The sequence below is a fragment of the Lactuca saligna genome, chromosome 9 (genome assembly GCF_052625555.1).
Source record: "Lactuca saligna cultivar CGN05327 chromosome 9, ASM5262555v1, whole genome shotgun sequence".
NCBI classification, from domain to species: Eukaryota; Viridiplantae; Streptophyta; class Magnoliopsida; order Asterales; family Asteraceae; genus Lactuca; species Lactuca saligna.
This window is the reverse complement of record NC_136425.1, coordinates 49395711-49412366: the sequence shown is the minus strand read 5'-3', so window position 1 is coordinate 49412366 and position 16656 is coordinate 49395711. Positions and strand designations below refer to the sequence as shown.

At 34.2% G+C, this 16656-nt stretch overlaps 4 protein-coding genes and 1 long non-coding RNA gene across 5 annotated transcripts; 2 read left to right on the top strand and 3 right to left on the bottom strand.

Annotated features, from left to right (window-relative positions):
• Positions 1 to 398: 398 nt before the first annotated feature.
• Positions 399 to 1179, bottom strand: LOC145018307 (uncharacterized). Its single transcript, XR_013666949.1, has 2 exons — positions 1037 to 1179; positions 399 to 947 (listed from the first exon to the last, which is right to left on the bottom strand). It is a non-coding gene; the product is annotated as an uncharacterized LOC145018307 (long non-coding RNA).
• Positions 1180 to 1823: 644 nt separating this feature from the next.
• LOC145014316 (uncharacterized) lies at positions 1824 to 2922 on the top strand. Its single transcript, XM_078972697.1, has 4 exons — positions 1824 to 2067; positions 2183 to 2249; positions 2472 to 2576; positions 2701 to 2922. Exons 1-4 carry the CDS (start codon positions 1906 to 1908, stop codon positions 2763 to 2765), a joined length of 399 nt encoding a protein of 132 aa, XP_078828823.1. The 5' UTR covers positions 1824 to 1905; the 3' UTR covers positions 2766 to 2922.
• Positions 2923 to 3325: 403 nt separating this feature from the next.
• Positions 3326 to 5342, bottom strand: LOC145013983 (uncharacterized). The gene is made up of 8 exons (XM_078972329.1): positions 5043 to 5342; positions 4867 to 4975; positions 4648 to 4763; positions 4460 to 4579; positions 4244 to 4333; positions 4018 to 4169; positions 3723 to 3957; positions 3326 to 3643 (listed from the first exon to the last, which is right to left on the bottom strand). The coding sequence occupies exons 1-8, from the start codon at positions 5298 to 5300 to the stop codon at positions 3491 to 3493; spliced, it is 1233 nt and encodes a 410-aa protein (XP_078828455.1). The 5' UTR covers positions 5301 to 5342; the 3' UTR covers positions 3326 to 3490.
• A 4723-nt stretch (positions 5343 to 10065) lies between these two features.
• LOC145014648 (NADH-ubiquinone oxidoreductase-like protein) lies at positions 10066 to 11749 on the top strand. Its single transcript, XM_078973069.1, has 3 exons — positions 10066 to 10337; positions 11303 to 11387; positions 11489 to 11749. The coding sequence occupies exons 1-3, from the start codon at positions 10188 to 10190 to the stop codon at positions 11596 to 11598; spliced, it is 345 nt and encodes a 114-aa protein (XP_078829195.1). The 5' UTR covers positions 10066 to 10187; the 3' UTR covers positions 11599 to 11749.
• An 81-nt stretch (positions 11750 to 11830) lies between these two features.
• Positions 11831 to 16011, bottom strand: LOC145014647 (AAA-type ATPase family protein). The gene is given in 7 exon segments (XM_078973068.1): positions 11831 to 12611; positions 12704 to 12852; positions 12925 to 13255; positions 13866 to 13956; positions 14034 to 14529; positions 15345 to 15440; positions 15556 to 16011. Coding segments are annotated over 7 exon segments (1935 nt in total). The 5' UTR covers positions 15805 to 16011; the 3' UTR covers positions 11831 to 12088.
• Positions 16012 to 16656: the final 645 nt, after the last annotated feature.

The window sequence follows — 16656 nt, the reverse complement described above, 5'->3', positions numbered from 1 at the left end:
GTGTGCTAAAACATCATAAAAACCCAAATTAGGATTCTATAAAAACCAATAAAAAGAAAAGAATTTTAATTTTCTATAGAAAGCAATAAAAGAAGAGAATGTTGATTTTTTTTCCCGTCAAATATAGGATGTTATTTTTGGCATCAAAAGTAGCATGTTATTTTTGTCTTAAAACTAAAGTAGAATGTTATTTTTGTCTGAAAAATGAGAATAACATGCTATTTTGCCTTAAGAATGAAAGTGATGTGTTATTTTTGTATTACAGATGAAAGTAGAATGTTTGTATAAATTACCTCTAGATAAGGAGGTTCATTGCCATTTTCAATAATATTTTTCTGTTCAACTTTGTGAAACCTAAAGTATAAGCACAAAAGTCACTCCATAATGTCAACATGTGGTGAACAACGATAATAAACCGATGCTATAGATAGTCAAAGTGAAACCCCAAGGAGGACTTGTCTCCTATAGTCCTATTATTAACATTATATGATTTTTCAATCAATTTCCTGCATCTTATTCCTTCCAAAGAAGCCAAATACAAATGCATAACTGACAGCTAGAGGAAGAATTACATAAAACCATAAACTTACACCAAACGTAGTTAGGATTGGAAATTTTCATTTGTGGCTCCCATTCATCCTCGTGACACTTCAACAGAGGATTTTTGTTATTTTTCATTTCTTGATTTAAACTCAAGATGTAATAATCAAACATGTTAGATATAATATAAACAAAAAGGAGAGCACAATTTATTGTAAAATTGAAATAAGCATCAAACCTGAAAACATAAAATGTTAACCTTAAAAAGATCAATCTGCAGCAATAATCTTGTATGAAACAGAAAAAAAAAAAAAAAAAACTCCAAGTACGGGAAGGAGGAAGCTTAGTTGGGAACATCGACTTCTAGAGAGATAGAAAGAGGTAAAGAAAAGAGTCTTGCTATGAAGCTTCGTGTATCAGTCATGTAGAAAAAAGAGGAACATCAAGAACAATCAAAATCGAAACCCATAAAAATTGAAATCTCACCGATGCTTACCGGAGAAACCTTAGTGTATTGAGATTTGGGAAGGGATGGAAAACGGTGGAACATCTGTTCCTTATCTTTCAACTTTCTCAAAGAAATTCATTGTTTACCATAATTTCTCCTTTTTTTAAGGTGTTTTTTATTTACCTCCTATTCAAATTTGGGGTTCCTGATTTGTTGCGATTTCATTGATGAATTTATTGCTAAACTTTATTGCTTGTTTACAAAAACAGTGGAGTATAAAGAGAAAGTAGAAAATAGATATTATTGTGAAGATATTTAACCATGGTTTATTGCCTGATTTACCGGGACATTTTACTCTAACGTTGAATTAAACTTTAGCGGGAAAATGAAATACAAATGCATAAGAAAATTACAAGTGGCAAAGTCTTGATTTATAAGGGTGACACATGGCATAAAAGACACTCTTTTATTAGAATAGAGATATACGCACACCTCAACACACACAAAAGGGAAACTCTAACTCTCTTTATATACTCATCACAATTAAATATTAATTAAATAAAATAATTATTATTTTATGTTATATTTATCATGTCATGTTTTTTATTTTTTTAATCGGTTCGTTTTTGTATTAATTAAAAAAATACGATATCATAACGTATATCGTGTCGTGTCCCTATTATATAAAACTTTGTCTCCGCTTTTAAACACAAGATGCACAACTACAAGTCTACAAAGTTTTAATTTACTCGAAATAAAAAGGTTAGGGACTAAATAAGATTTTTTCCGAGACCTGAGGGGAATGTACTGCTAGTTTCTTGTCGACAAAATACAAATAACGAACTGCGGAAGCCCTTCAACATTTGAAACCCTAATTGCCTTGAGCTTCAAAGGGAGACAGAAAGCGATATATCGAAATGGCTGTTTTTAACGTGGTACAGAAGCGGCGGAGAGCCGCCATCGCAGACCGCAAAAGAGCGGTGCATGGTGATCCTTTTACTGGAAAGGTCAAGCATAAGCCCCAAAACACTGTTATCTCCGGGAAACGTAAGCGAAAGATCCTGAAAAAATGGCGCCGGGTATGTTATAGTTTTGTGTATAATACGTTTATCTGTAGTCTTATCATGGACAAAATTGCTTAGCTACGTGACTAAATAAAGCGGTTTACTGAACAATCTACTAAACATTGAGCAGGACCAGAAGGAGGCTGTCGAAAAGGGGCTTATTACAATGGAAGATATCGAGATGGCTGTTGCAGATGGTATGTATACCATCCTCACTTTCCATTATTTTGTTTGTATTATCAACACAAACGAATGCATCCATTAGGAGTAGACATCGGATAAGAAGAGATGAGTGCCAGTTTCTGATGATATCCCACATCTTGTAAATCGAAAATTATGATGTTGTGGTACATAACTATGTATATGTATCGAGTCATTGGCCATCAGTCATATCTCTTACTGCTGTTGCATATTCACAGGATCAGGAACATCATCTCAAGATGCCATTAAATCCCCAGTAAAGTTTCACATGAAAAAGAGTATGAAAATCAAATCAAAGCGTGCAACCAAAAAAGAAAAGAAAGGTATGCATTCTTGATGAGAATTTCTACTAATAAACTTGTTTGTAGCAGTTGTTTTGATGTTCATGTTATTTTTGGTGTTTGACAAGCCATCTGACTTAAATCTGTGCATCACATTCACTTGTAGGTACGAACAAAAGAAAATCAGATAAGCCAGCCATGGAGGGTTCATCAGATGTGATGATGGAGTGATGATTAGTGAATGATCCATTGTTATTTTGAAGATGTCTTTAGATTTTTGTAGAATGTTAGCTACCCACCCAAACTTATTCTTCTTATCAAATATGTAAGAATGAATGTTGAAACTTTTCTACTGTTTTATAAGTTAATGATATTTACTTGAAAGCTATGAGAATTCTGTCCAAAAATCTGTAAAGTTCCCATTTAAAGCATTAATTTTTGTTCAGCTCATCATCATACATGATCGGTATGTATAATAATTGTGTTATGAGACACTTTATCAGATTCAGATGTCATGTTAATTTTGGTATTCGACAAGTAATCTCTCAATTTCTCTTCAAGTCACATAATGGTTCAACCATTCAAGTGAAAATAGCAATGAGTGATTTATAATATCACCAACAACTTTGTCAAATCATCTTTTATCATTTGTGTTTGGAAAAAACAGTCACCAATGTTAAGTCCATATACATCATGAATCCTTTTGTGCTTGTACCTTTCAATAACATGTATGACCACCTTCTCAATTCTCATACATGATGTCACATGTTGGAATTACATAAAAATATATATTTCAGAGGGTTAATATGGTAATTTTCATTCAGCTCACAAAACAGATAGCAAACGTTTTTATATCCCTCCATATTCAGACATAAAATTAACAAAAACAAAAATAAAAATGCCCTACATTGTTTTCTGTGTGTATGACATAAGATAAGAGATGAAATGCCATGGCTCTATCTCCTGAATAAACCTGAATTTTGTAGTGTCTTGCAGTAATCAGAAATGGTTGATGAATTCTTCACTAATTCCCATATCTTCCCAGAGTTCTTCAGCCAGTCTCTCTCAGACACAGTTCTTGAAAATGATGGACCCCTCATTGATAAAACCTGAACCCACAAACAAACAAACTCCATCACACAATGGTTCACACACACACACACACACACACACACACAAGAAACAAACCTGATCACGTAGGTTCCACAAGGAAGAATGATAACTCTCATGTTGTGTCCCCAATGAGTCCGTGTTAGTCTTGGATGCAATAAAGAATGACTTAATCGGTGCAGCAGCAGAAGCAGAATCACCATCATCTGTATTCTGATGTTTCTGTTTGTTGAATGAAGTGGAGCTAAAATACTGATTAAGTCCTTTCTTTAGTTGAACTAGATAATGTGGTGCAACATCTTGTTCATGAAGCCTGTAAAAAATAGAATGAGCATGCATACAAAAAGAACAAGAAAGGGAAAGGATAACTCACTTTGTGTGCACAAAAACAGGAGAAGCCATGTATTCTTCTCCAACCTCTTGAATTTTATCTTTCATCTCTTTATCAGACCCTAAATTAGAGCTCTGTGGATGGGAAAGAGACAGGGAGGATGGGTCTGGTATGCTATGCTTTAGCAAGTCCACCTGTCAATCACAAAAAGGAAACCCTAAGTTGGATGGAATGGAATGGAATGAGTGATTACATTCCATGATCATACCGTTGCCATCAAACGCCACATGTTGTTATCATGAACTCCTTCTGAAACCACCAACACAATGTGACAAATGGATGTTAAGAGAACACCAAGCTACAAGGGTTCCTTGCAGGGTTTGTCAAAAGATAACAGAGTCAATTAGAGAAAGCATATCATAAAATCGACACAATTAACACAAGATTAAATGGTAACAACGTCTGCTTGTTTTAAGGTACATACCTGTATGCTCATGAGTTCATGAGCCAACTCAGCAGGTAAGGGTTCACCACTCAAAACTGATATTGTGGATGAACCATCAGGTCTAATCATTTCAGACAAAATCGATGGACTGTAAACAGGCTGCATCCATACAGCACAATTTAGCATAACGTAAAGAAACTAAGGTTTGGGAATTTAAATGTGCAAACCTGTGTATCAAGAAGTATGATCCTTTCAGAAGTGATTCTAGGTTCAATACCAACTGTACAATGCCTTGACATGGCTTTGGTTTCCATGGATTCTATCGGAAAAGGAGGTAACATCCCTACTCCGAATGATAACAGAGGATTAATCACTAATTGAAGTCACAAATGCAAGTGTATATACAGATGACTAGTGAAATAGAAGAAGCATGAATGCTAGGCTACCAGGGGAAGTTGCATCAAAGCCATAAATCTCATTCATGATAGTAGACTTGCCAACTCCCGCAGGACCAATCACACCGATCACCGTAAAATCGGTATTGTCCGTCAAAAACTGCGATCAAACGAGTTCAATATACGACATATAGACGGGTTAAGTTGAAAAAAGGCTAGCAACTTACCGGAAGGAAGCGATCGGTGTGGAAATCCCAGGAGTCAGATAACAGATTGAGAAAGCCAATGGAGGGAAGGCGAGAGCGGAGTGACGATGAAGCGTCATCGGGGCCACCGCCGCCTCCACCGCCACCAGGTCCGCGATTGTACTTGGCCGCAGTGACTAGAGCTGGCTTGGCTAATAGGATTTTGGGGGCCTGATGAGAGGAAGCAGACGATGAGGCGTTTGCATTTGAGGAACCGCTTCCTCCACCTATTGCTGCCATTGCTGGCGACTCCTCACTGTGTGCAATGGCTAAACAGAAGGGGGATTTTCAAGCGTATAGCATCTGAAAACTAGTTGGGTTTATTTTCATTTAAGCCCCCTCAAATTCTGACGTTGCTACTTTAGAACCCTTCAGAATTACAATTCTCACTTACATATAATAAGAATTTTATTTTGCTAAAGAAACAAGTCTAATTAGGGATGAGCAAAAGGACCGAACCGCCTCGAACCGGACCGGAACCGGGAACCGGCTTCGGTCAAAATCAAGAACCGAACCGGCCCGACGGTTCTATCGTTTCCGGTTCTACCGGTTCCCGGTTCCTACCGGTTTTTGTCGTGTCTTCAAATGTTGTAACCGGTCCTTGGAAAATAACATCATACGGTTCCGGTTTTTGCCGGTTCTACCGGTTTCAGTTATATTGGTTCCGGTTCCTACCGGTTACCAGTTCCAAAAATCCACAAAAATAACATCTCGGTCCCGGCCCGACCGGTTCCATCGGGTTCGGGTTCGGGTTCCGGCCCTTTCCCCGGTCCATTTGATCATCCCTAAGTCCAATCATCATTTGCAATTTGAAATAGGAAAATTATTTGTATGGGTAATAAACTTTACCCCACATATACATTTGTTCACTTTGTTTTTGTGTATATATATATATATATATATATATATATATATATATATATATATATATATATATATATATATATATATATATATATATATATATATATATATATATATATATATATATATATATATGACCATAAAACTTGTTTATCATGTTCAAAAAACATACATATGATCTGTTAGTGTAGGTTTGCAATAAAAAATAAATTATTCTACCAAACATGAATTTTTCGGTCATCTTATCCAACCAAACAAAAACGCACACACATACACATATTTCCTTTGTTATTATGTTCAAACCCTCAAATCTTCATATGTTCAAGAATAAACAAACATACATAATGCTTAAATCCAATAATCTAAAACAAATCTGATGAAGAACTCAAGAACTTAAACCCATAAATCATTAAACCCACAAATATTTCGATGCTCAAGAAGTAGATTACATCTCAAGACGATCTTTGTCTTGCATCTTGCTCTTACGCAAGAACATGATGAACACACACACATTAGAGTTGAAAAAAAATTTCTCGTTTGAGGTGGATTTTTCAAATTATAGATGCTTTGAAACCAAATCAAAATTGATTTCCCTTAAAGTCATGTTCATTCATCAACCTTAAGGTTTTTTTTTTTTTTTTTTATTTTTTTTTTTATTTTTTTTTTTTAAATAAAACCTATGAGATATATGAACAATCGAATCTTGAGTTTTTAAAAATCCACTATCTTTGAAGGTTCATCAATCGCAGATTTGATTGTTCACATATGGCATATTTGGAGCAATTTTGTGGTGGGAGAAGATGATCGACATCTCATTTGAGCTACCAAGGATGACGAAAACAATTAAACCTATAATGTTCTTATATAACAAACATATGGAAGTTTTTTGTTGAGCTTTTTTCTGGATAAGATGTCTGATGTTTTACCGGAGCTACCAAGCACCCCGAAAACCAATTAAACCTAAAATAGTCGGTCATTAATAATATTTTAGAATATTGTAAATAAGTTTAATGATTATATGTGTACAACAATATATATGAGACTAAATATGTACATGAGATAATGTTTATTATACCTATAAATCATTAACCTATTTGAAATTATATAGACTACATTTTTGATTTTTTACTTTTAGAATAGTTAGACTTACAAAATCAAGTATCTAATAATTGTTATATAATTAACTTTCATGGTACACATAAGTTTATTTAGCTATTTTTGAACTTAATTTAAATATTAGATACTTATTAAGAAATTTTTTTATATAGAAAATATTTTACGGCGAACCGAAGCAGAATTCATAAGACAAAAAACTATTTGGTATGTTGCGAACCTATTATTGTAGTTTTCAAATAATCATGTATTCTCATTGATGATTATCATTCCATGTATTTCTAGTGTGTTGTATTGTTTTGCTAAAGATTTAGAGTAACTTACTTGTAAGTTGTAACTTTATACTTATATTTGTTTGTTGGAAAATTCTAGTTGATTAGTAGGCAATTGATATACTTTATTAGTACTCTTTCATGAAATTATATTTGATTTTTTGGAAATTAGTGTACTTAGTAGTACTCTTTTTTTTTTTTTTTTTTTGAAATTCAAATTGTAATTGTACTGGTTTGTTGGAAAATCCTTATGTTTACTTTTCATTATAATGTTTTATTATGTTTAGGATGATCATTATGTTGTCTTTGATGAGAATACCTAAAACCAAGAAAATATGCAATAAACGAGTAAAAAAAAAGACAACCTAATGAATCAAAGAAAAGAATTGATGCTTGATGCTTGGAGATGCTTTGACGAGGTAATGATAATCGAGTTAAACGGGAGCATGAAAATTGCAAAATTTGCTTCACGATTCTCAAAGATGATACACGAAATAACAATACTTCTAGCTTGAGAAAGCATTGTCCTAATTATATAAAAAAAAATCGGATAGTGCTAAAAAATAAAGTACACTTCAATTAAAAAAAATAGCGGTGAGAGAAGTGTAGGTATATGGAAGCGTGATGACAAAAGGATAAAAAAAACTTTATTAAGTTTATACAACTATGTGTGAACTACCCTTTGAATTTGTTGAAAATAAAGCATTTATTTAGTATACGAACACACTTGACGAAAATGTAAATTTGCCATCTCGACATAAAATTAGTAACGATGTTGCAATTTACTATGTTGATGAAAGAAAAGAAATATTCTATTACTTAAGTGGTACAACAACTACAATGCATTTGATTATGGACACTTGGACTAACTTGTGTCATATGATCAACTATATGGGTCATTAAGCATTTCATAGATGAAAATTGGATCATGCACAAACACATCATTAATTTTATACCTATCGATAGTCATAAGGAAAATGACATAGGTTGTGAGTCATTAGGTTGCATTCATGATTGGGGTATTGAAAATGTTAGGAGTATGATAGTTGATAATGCGACTTCCATAGATAAAGAAATATACTTTTTGATTAAAAAATTGCAAAACATGTATGTCATGGGGGCAAACACTTCCTCATAACAAGTGAACATATATTAGATCTATACCGAACAAGTTTGTCGACATGTAGAGACTTTGGTTTGCACCCAAGACTAGGTTAGAAAAAAAAATTGAGGAAAACAATTGTAGACAATATTGAAGATCTTTTAAAAGATGATGGTGTAGCCGCGGGTAATAAGTTTGAACATATTTCTTGATTTTTTATACCAATTCATTGAGTACATACTAACTTTGTTTTATTTTCGGTTTTTACTTTTATACCAGATTTGAAGATGCGACACATGATAAAATTGGACAAGAAAATAGGCGTACGCCTATGGACATTTTAGAGTAGAGAGTTGATATGTTGAAATTTTTAGTATCAATTTTTAACTTGTTTTAGAATGGAAGTACTTGTATTTGTTATATTTGTTTCTCAACTTTGTAATATTCTGAAAATGTTGTTGATAATGATAAAGTACTTGTCATGTAGTTTTATGCTTATATGTTTTTTTTTTCACACTTAGCATTTTTAGTTTATATAAAGTTTTTGTTATCTTTGAACAGTCATATCTATCTCATATGAGTCTAGGATGAGTTATTTTTTTTTCTTATATATTATCTTCTATGTTGGCTAACCACATTTATTGGATTAGTATAATATAAACACCCCAATATCATCTCACCCACAATGAGGTGAATAGTGTTTCATCTTCAACTTTACTCCATTTCTTACCTCCAAAAAAATGTATTCTTAGTATATTCTATTTTGTCAACTTATATAAATTATCAAACACATCCCGTGTACTAACTTACTTTTAATAAATATATAATCTATAATTTTTTTATTACAATAATATTAAATAAACCAAAATTTATTTATAAATATACTTATAAATAAATATTATACATGTATTTATAAAAATAAATATTATACATGCTTTTGTTAATACGTTATCGTGTTTCATGATTTTAAAATGTTATTAAATTTTTATATGAATTCTATGAATAAAAATAAATTTTATATTTATGATTAATTGATATAATTTATTATATAACAAAATATTATAAATATTAAATATTACATTTAAATTAAACTAATAGATAAAATAAACTAAAAATATATAAATATATAGAACAAAAGATTAAACCCAACAACTGAAACTTCATCCCCTATTTGGAGATATGAATAGTATTACCCCATATATGAGGTAATATTATTCATATCTCCAAATATGAGGAAGAAATATGGTAGGGTTGGAAAAAAATAGGGAGAAAATAGAGGAAAAAATGACATTTGAGTGTGGGTTAGAGATATCCTAAGAAATTACTGACAAGACTAAACGGAATGGTCCCAAATGGCAAGCCACATGTCGTCCCACCTTACCCTAAAAGAAGCCCACCTCAACCCCATATATTGCAGAAGAGGGAGAAATGACACAAACATGTCATTCACGGGATTTTTTTTTTCTTCATTTGCCGAGTTCCATGTAAGAGGTACATGCTTACCGCACCACTCTTTTTAGCCTAAAAATCAACTTCTTATGTGTCTTACTATTCATGTGAATGACAAAAAAGTCGAAGGTGCTCAAATGAAATAACTACAAACTAGATGGGGGTACAAGTTACAATTTACAACCCGTTACCCGTTTCGTACTTTGGTTCAATCAAATCGGCTGCTCCAAACACAAGAGGAAGCGCGTGCGTAGGCCGAGAACTTCAACCCTATTACCTACGATCTTCATTTCTCCATTCAAACCATCCTTGATCTCAATTGATTCGATGGCAATGAACGGGGCGAAACGAGGATTTTCCATGACTTCCAATTTTCTGAAAGCCCTGAAAACATCTTCTTCTTCATCGTCGCTCAGACCCTTCAGCGGCGTCGTTAACAGCGAAATCACCACCAGCCACACCGCTAAATGGATGCAGGTAAGTATAAACCCTAAAAATGTGTTCTTTTCCTTGTATTTCCAGTTGGTCGATTAGGTTTTCCATGTATATGTTATTCATTTGACAATGGGGCATACACATCAAGTCATAAACAAACCACCAGACGCTAATTTCATGAAGTTAAGTAGTCATTTGTTAATAAAAATCATGAATTGTTAAATCTTGTAATCTAGAATCTTAATAAAGCTCAAACCAGTAAGTGGGTGTTTGGAAAACCAAACTTCGTCTAAAACCTTTGGGTGGAGGTGGAGCTGCATTTTAGAGGTTTGGACAAGTTTCATGCCCCCTAGTAATACATACTGTTATTTGACATTTTGTGTTAACAAGTTTCATGCCCTATACTTGTTTCTTGATTGCGATTCTGATTATTTCCTCTCTTCAGAACATTTTTGCCATCAATGTGTGTCCGTGTATATTATAAATGGCATTATTTGTTATTCATTTCAATCCAATACTTTTGATTCTGATAATCATCACGTGAAATTTTATTATGGATTTGTGAATCTAAAGTGGTGTTTGGTTCATGAATTCTGAGGATATTCGAAGGAACTGGAATGAAAGATTTCCCCCCCATGTTGTGTATGGTTGATAAATCAATGCAGTTGAATTCCATCAAAATCTTTATTTGAATGATTTTACCATTCCTTATCCTTAACTAAAATTTTTTTTATCTTTGTTTGCATTATAGTCTTTTTAGAACAATCTAAAAAAAGTAGCTGCCTTCTACCCGAGACAAATTTTTTAAGTATGTAAAAGATCATGTGCAATCCATCTTTACTGAAACATATAGCTTAATAAATTTAAATTTTCGTTAACTGCTAATTGCAATTCTATCATTTTACAAAGGGTTTTAGATTCCAAATCATTTGAAAGATTCTACTCATTCCACAAACATTTTACAAACCAACAGCTCTTACTCACTGTTCATCCTTTGTGATCGACAGGATACAAGCAAGAAATCTCCCATGGAGTTGATCAATGAAGTCCCTCCCATCAAAGTTGAGGGCAGGATTGCAGCCTGTGAAGGAGGTTTCTCTTCCCACTCTACTTATGTAGCATCACTAATATATATTTACCCTATAATAAATACATCATATTTAACTTGGTTTTACTGTATTTTCCTATTGCAGACACAAATCCAGCACTTGGGCATCCAATAGAGTTCATATGCCTTGACAAGAGTGAACCAGCTGTTTGCAAGTATTGTGGTCTACGCTATGTCCAGGATCACCATCACTAGATTTTATCTTAAAACACCAAACACCACTCTTCTATTCATGCTGCATGTTTTCAGCTTGTGTTCCATTTTCTATTTTAACAATGTACTAAATCTATATAAAGCTTCTTGGCATGCTTCCAAATAATGATATTACTCATCAGACTTTATTCAATTTCCCAATAGGTGTATGTATAATTTCTCTTTGCTCATTTGATATTGAAAGCAAAAAATGACAAAACACAAAACTGCTGGCTAAAGAAAATTCTGATTTTATTGCAACAAATTTCTGGCTACCAACAAACAAAACATTCATCTCATCTTGTTAAAAATGAAGTCGATTCTTTGCCTAATACAAAGACAATTAATAATTGTTTGTGTTTGTATATCAATAACAACTCTTTTATCAGATAGAATCTTTCTTTCATCCCAATTTGACCGAATGGGTTGACCACCAAAGACACAAAAGCAGATAACTCACCTGCATGCCCCAAAATGCCACCCAAATAACTAACTAATCACCACCACCACCACCACTGTCATTCCCCGCCAGCTTTCTTCTCTGTTGATGCTCAGCCACCTTATAATCAACCACTTCACGAAACAGAAGTGGATCAAGTACACAGTTTTCACTTCCATAAACAGCAGCTTGTACACTTGCCATAAGCTTTGCAACCTCTCTTCCTGAAAATCCATCTGTTTTTGCAGCAGCTTCCCTCAGTATATCATCAGTCAAACCTTTGATCTCTATCTTCTGCTGCTCTTTCTGAAAGAATTTTGAAAAGAAGCCTGGTTTTCTTCCACCAGCTTTTGCAATGTACTTGTCTAGGTATAGTTTCAAAAGCTTGAATCTTTCTTCTTCTCCAGGCAATGGGAATTCCAGGACTTCATCAATTCGATCTGCTACAGCTGAATCAAGATCACCAGGGCGATTTGTTGCAAGAGCCAAGACTATGTCTTTCGATTGATCACCAGTGCGAAATAGAAGAGCATTTAGGGCACTCCTTTGAGCTTCACTCATATATGTCTTATTCCTCCTGAATTTTTTTTAAAACAAAAAGATACCCATTTCTTGTTAGTTTTACCAATTGCTATATAGTAAAGAGAGTAAGACTAATTAATGACTTACTCGCATAAAAATGCATCTGCTTCATCAATAAAAAGCAACAAACCCCGATTAGATTTCTTTGCCCAATCAAACAACTGATGTATCTTTGTTACAGCCTGTGCACCTAAAGGTGCAACATCTCCACCAGTCATCAATGCATAATCAAGCCCCTGTAAACATTTCAAATCATAAATAGTTAAATACACACAACAATGGGAAAAAGAAAAGATTAAGATTCATACAGATTTTCGGGCAAGCTCTCGGGCAGCCATGGTTTTCCCTGTTCCAGGAGGACCATAGAAGAGCATATTCCTGAATGGTGCCTGATGAGATTTTGTATTTGCAGTTGCTCCAGCCAACTGTTGAATTCTCTTTTGAAGAGATGGATTAAGAATGACTTCACCAAATGCATTCTTCCCATTTTGAGTGGCAACTCCACCACCACGTGACAGGCTGCTCAGCCCACGGGAAAAAAAGCCTGACCATGGATATTTTCCTCTGGAAGATTCCCTGATCAAAGATGGTTGTCCCAAGATTCTGTCCACATAGCTCCACACCACCCTAGCACCTTCTCTGTAATACAAACAATTGTTTTTCTTTATCTTTATTAAAACTATAAAGATTAAGGGCATGTTACTTTTTTGATTCTTATTAACTCCTGAATGGGTTAAGTGTTGTATGTATCGAGTTACTCCTATATACACAAAGACTACTCCTTTTTTGGACCGAATAAACTGTCTAGATACGAGTAAATGACCATCTTATCCTTCTAACTATTTAACAAACGATTTTTACAGTACCAACAGTTTTAAACATTTATACAAATGAAGACATCAATTCAAATATGTACAAAAAAGAAATCAACATGTGAGAATGAACAATCAATTCAAGCTCAACGTAATTTTTATTTGCTGAAGGGGATTTTTTTTTTAAGAAAAAACATAGAAACCAAATCCTCAGATTCATCCATGAGAAGATATTTGTTTTCTTTTTTTGCATATCCCTATATTCATCCTATTAAGTCATTTCAGTATGGATTAAGTCAAAAAGAAACAACTATATATAACTATTGACATTAAGAGATGTACACACTAAGTCCACTAACTCAAAAAGAAACAACACCTAAGCAATTATCACTAACTAATCATAATTACACTTTGTATATCAAAGTGAAAAACTATACCTTGTTGTGTAGATCCCTGCAGCAAGAGCTGTGACACCCCCAACAGCCACAACCATCTTGTTCTGATCAGTTAATATTGCACGCAAACCCCCTACAAAACATATATGATTTAAAGGGTTTTATCCATTCAAAAAATAAGAAAAGAAAAAACCAAGATTTTTTCACTACCTCCAATGTGCTCAAAGGTAGTGTTAATGGCAGAAACCCATTTTTCTCTTTCTGCATTTGCACGTTCTACAAGCATTCGTTTATTCACATCTTCTGCTAATTTAGCCTCATGGGCTCTTGCTTCTGCTTCAGCCATAGCCCTAACCCTAATTGTCTCTCTTTCAATTTCAGCTTTTTCTCTTTCTGTTTGTCTACGTTGTGCTTGGATTTGCTCTTCTGTTGCTCTTCTAGCTTGTTCTTGTCTAATTGATGATTCTTCTTGCATTTTAACAAGTTCTTGGTTTCTTGTTCTGTGATGTTCATTTTCTGCCTGAAAGATTTTTTTGAAGTTTATTTCATGCCTCTATGAATTAAACCAAAAAAATATGAAGGGAACAAAACATGCCTGCATTCTTTTTCGTGCAAGTTCATCTTCATATCGAGCCATCTGTGATTTTATTTGAGCTTGTTGTTGAGCTAGCTTTTTCTGTTCATCATATATTACTCTTTGTCTCTCCTAGCAAACATAAACAAAAATATAAAATAATAGTAAGATGCATATTCTAAATGCAACTTTAAATGAAGATCGAACACTTATATGACCAAACTAAGTTGGCATGTGCAGTAACTGGATAACCATCATTCAGGACTAACATAGAAGTGATAAGACTTTTACAAAGACATATGCTTTAATATTAAACATGGGGAAAAAAAAAGGGAATAATCTCAGCTTATAAGAAAAAGGAAGGTAGAGGGAAAGAAGGAAAGTGAAAGGAGAAAATCTTGAGCCACTGCTTGTAGCCAAGAAATGTTATTAATGGCCATTGTTATACATGTTAGCTAGATTTTCTAGTTATTTTCATGCTGTGGAAGTAAGCACTATGTTCCATGATTAGACACCTATGCTTATTCAGAACTTATTTCCAAATCAACTTTGTTTGCTAAATCAACAATAAAGAAACAGCATGCACAAGTCATTAGATAAACACCACAAAGCTATTAGTCAGTATCCTAGGCCTAATTAAGATCCTTGAACATCTCAGATTCTTATGAGAAAGAAAGTTAGAAGTCTTTTCAATTGATAGTGTCTATTCCTGATTAAAGATCCCTGGAAGGCTTTTCAATTATGTGAAATATGTGTGCACACGAGAGTATATAAATGTGTGCATTTTAAGGGGTTGGTTGAAACAGGAATAAGACTAACCCAAACACTTGATCTAGATAAACACAAGTAATAAACTCGTCTATAATCAGAAGTTCAGAACATGTGACTCACATGCATGAAAATATATCATAAAGTCATCTTGGAAGCAGGGGCAGTGTCAAACTTACAGTTTCAGCCTGAGCTTGCATTACTTTAAATTCAGCCGTCTTTGAAGCTAATTCTGTCTGCCTAGTCTCTTCCTGCTTCTTCATCAACTCAAAAGCCTAAAAGCGAAGAATAAGCAAATGTTAATTTAGTATAAACGAATTCAATTCGTTGCAAAGTTTACAAAACAGATCAAAACAATAAAAGAAATAAAAACTACGCCAAAGATTAGACCTTTTTGGCTTGAGAAGAGGCCGCTATTTCCCTGAGAGCCTTAGCACCTCTTTCCAATGCCTCTGGATCAAATCCAGATGATGTCGTTCTTGGGTTGTCATTACGAACCCGCGGGGTGGTAGGTTCCTCATTTTTCGGTGCAGACGATTGAGGATCAACAGACCCACCAACAGCCGGCGACGGCGAGGGTGAGGGTGAAGAAGAGAACGGAGAAAAGTTAAAAATCCCTGAAGCGGATGTCTTTGCCATTGATGTTGCCTGATGCTTCCAAGTGATATATCTGTGATTTCCTTCAAACCATCGATTCTATAGGCACTGAAGCTTGAAGAAGAAGAAAGGTGGATGGAGGCTTTATTTTGCTATTTTAAGAAACCGATGGCAGAAATTGATTCAGGGTTTATGTAGGGTTTCGGAATTTCTTGACGGCGGTTTTGGGCCCTGTATCGCATTTCGGGTGAACCGGGGGATTCTTTTGTAAAACTACCTCGATTTCTTTTTAGAAAAGTATCGAACTCTTAGAAAAAATTTCAATTTAATCTTAAATTTTTTTTAAACAAAATAACCTAGGAAGCTCGATAAATTGAACAAATTGGTCATTCACATCCGGTCACCCATGTTTAGCCGGTTGCATGTGTTGATTTGGCATTAAATGGCTTATGTGGATTCGGTAAAACAAATACCCTCATTTACTGAAAACCCCCGACATTTCACTCTCTCTTCCATCTTCATTCTCTCACTTTCACCTACCTCAGTAAATTAGGGTTTTTACCCCGTCTTAAAGGACGAAAATGGACGACATGTATGATTTGGATACCATAGATGTGGAGCTTGATGATTATTTTAAGAGGAAACCAATTTTCCAATGCAGAGATGAATTTTTGAACATTCTTTGTGAAAAAGACAATAACGATGATGCAACTGATGATCTTGAAGGTCAATGTCACAATAATGCTCAAACTCAAATCCATAACCAACCATTGGACACAAAGTATGTGCAAAGTAGTGATGAAGAAGAGACGTATTGATGATGATTTCGAGTATTCCACCCACAACCCAAAGGTGAAATGGAACTTAATGAAACCAATGTTTGGTGAAAGGTAT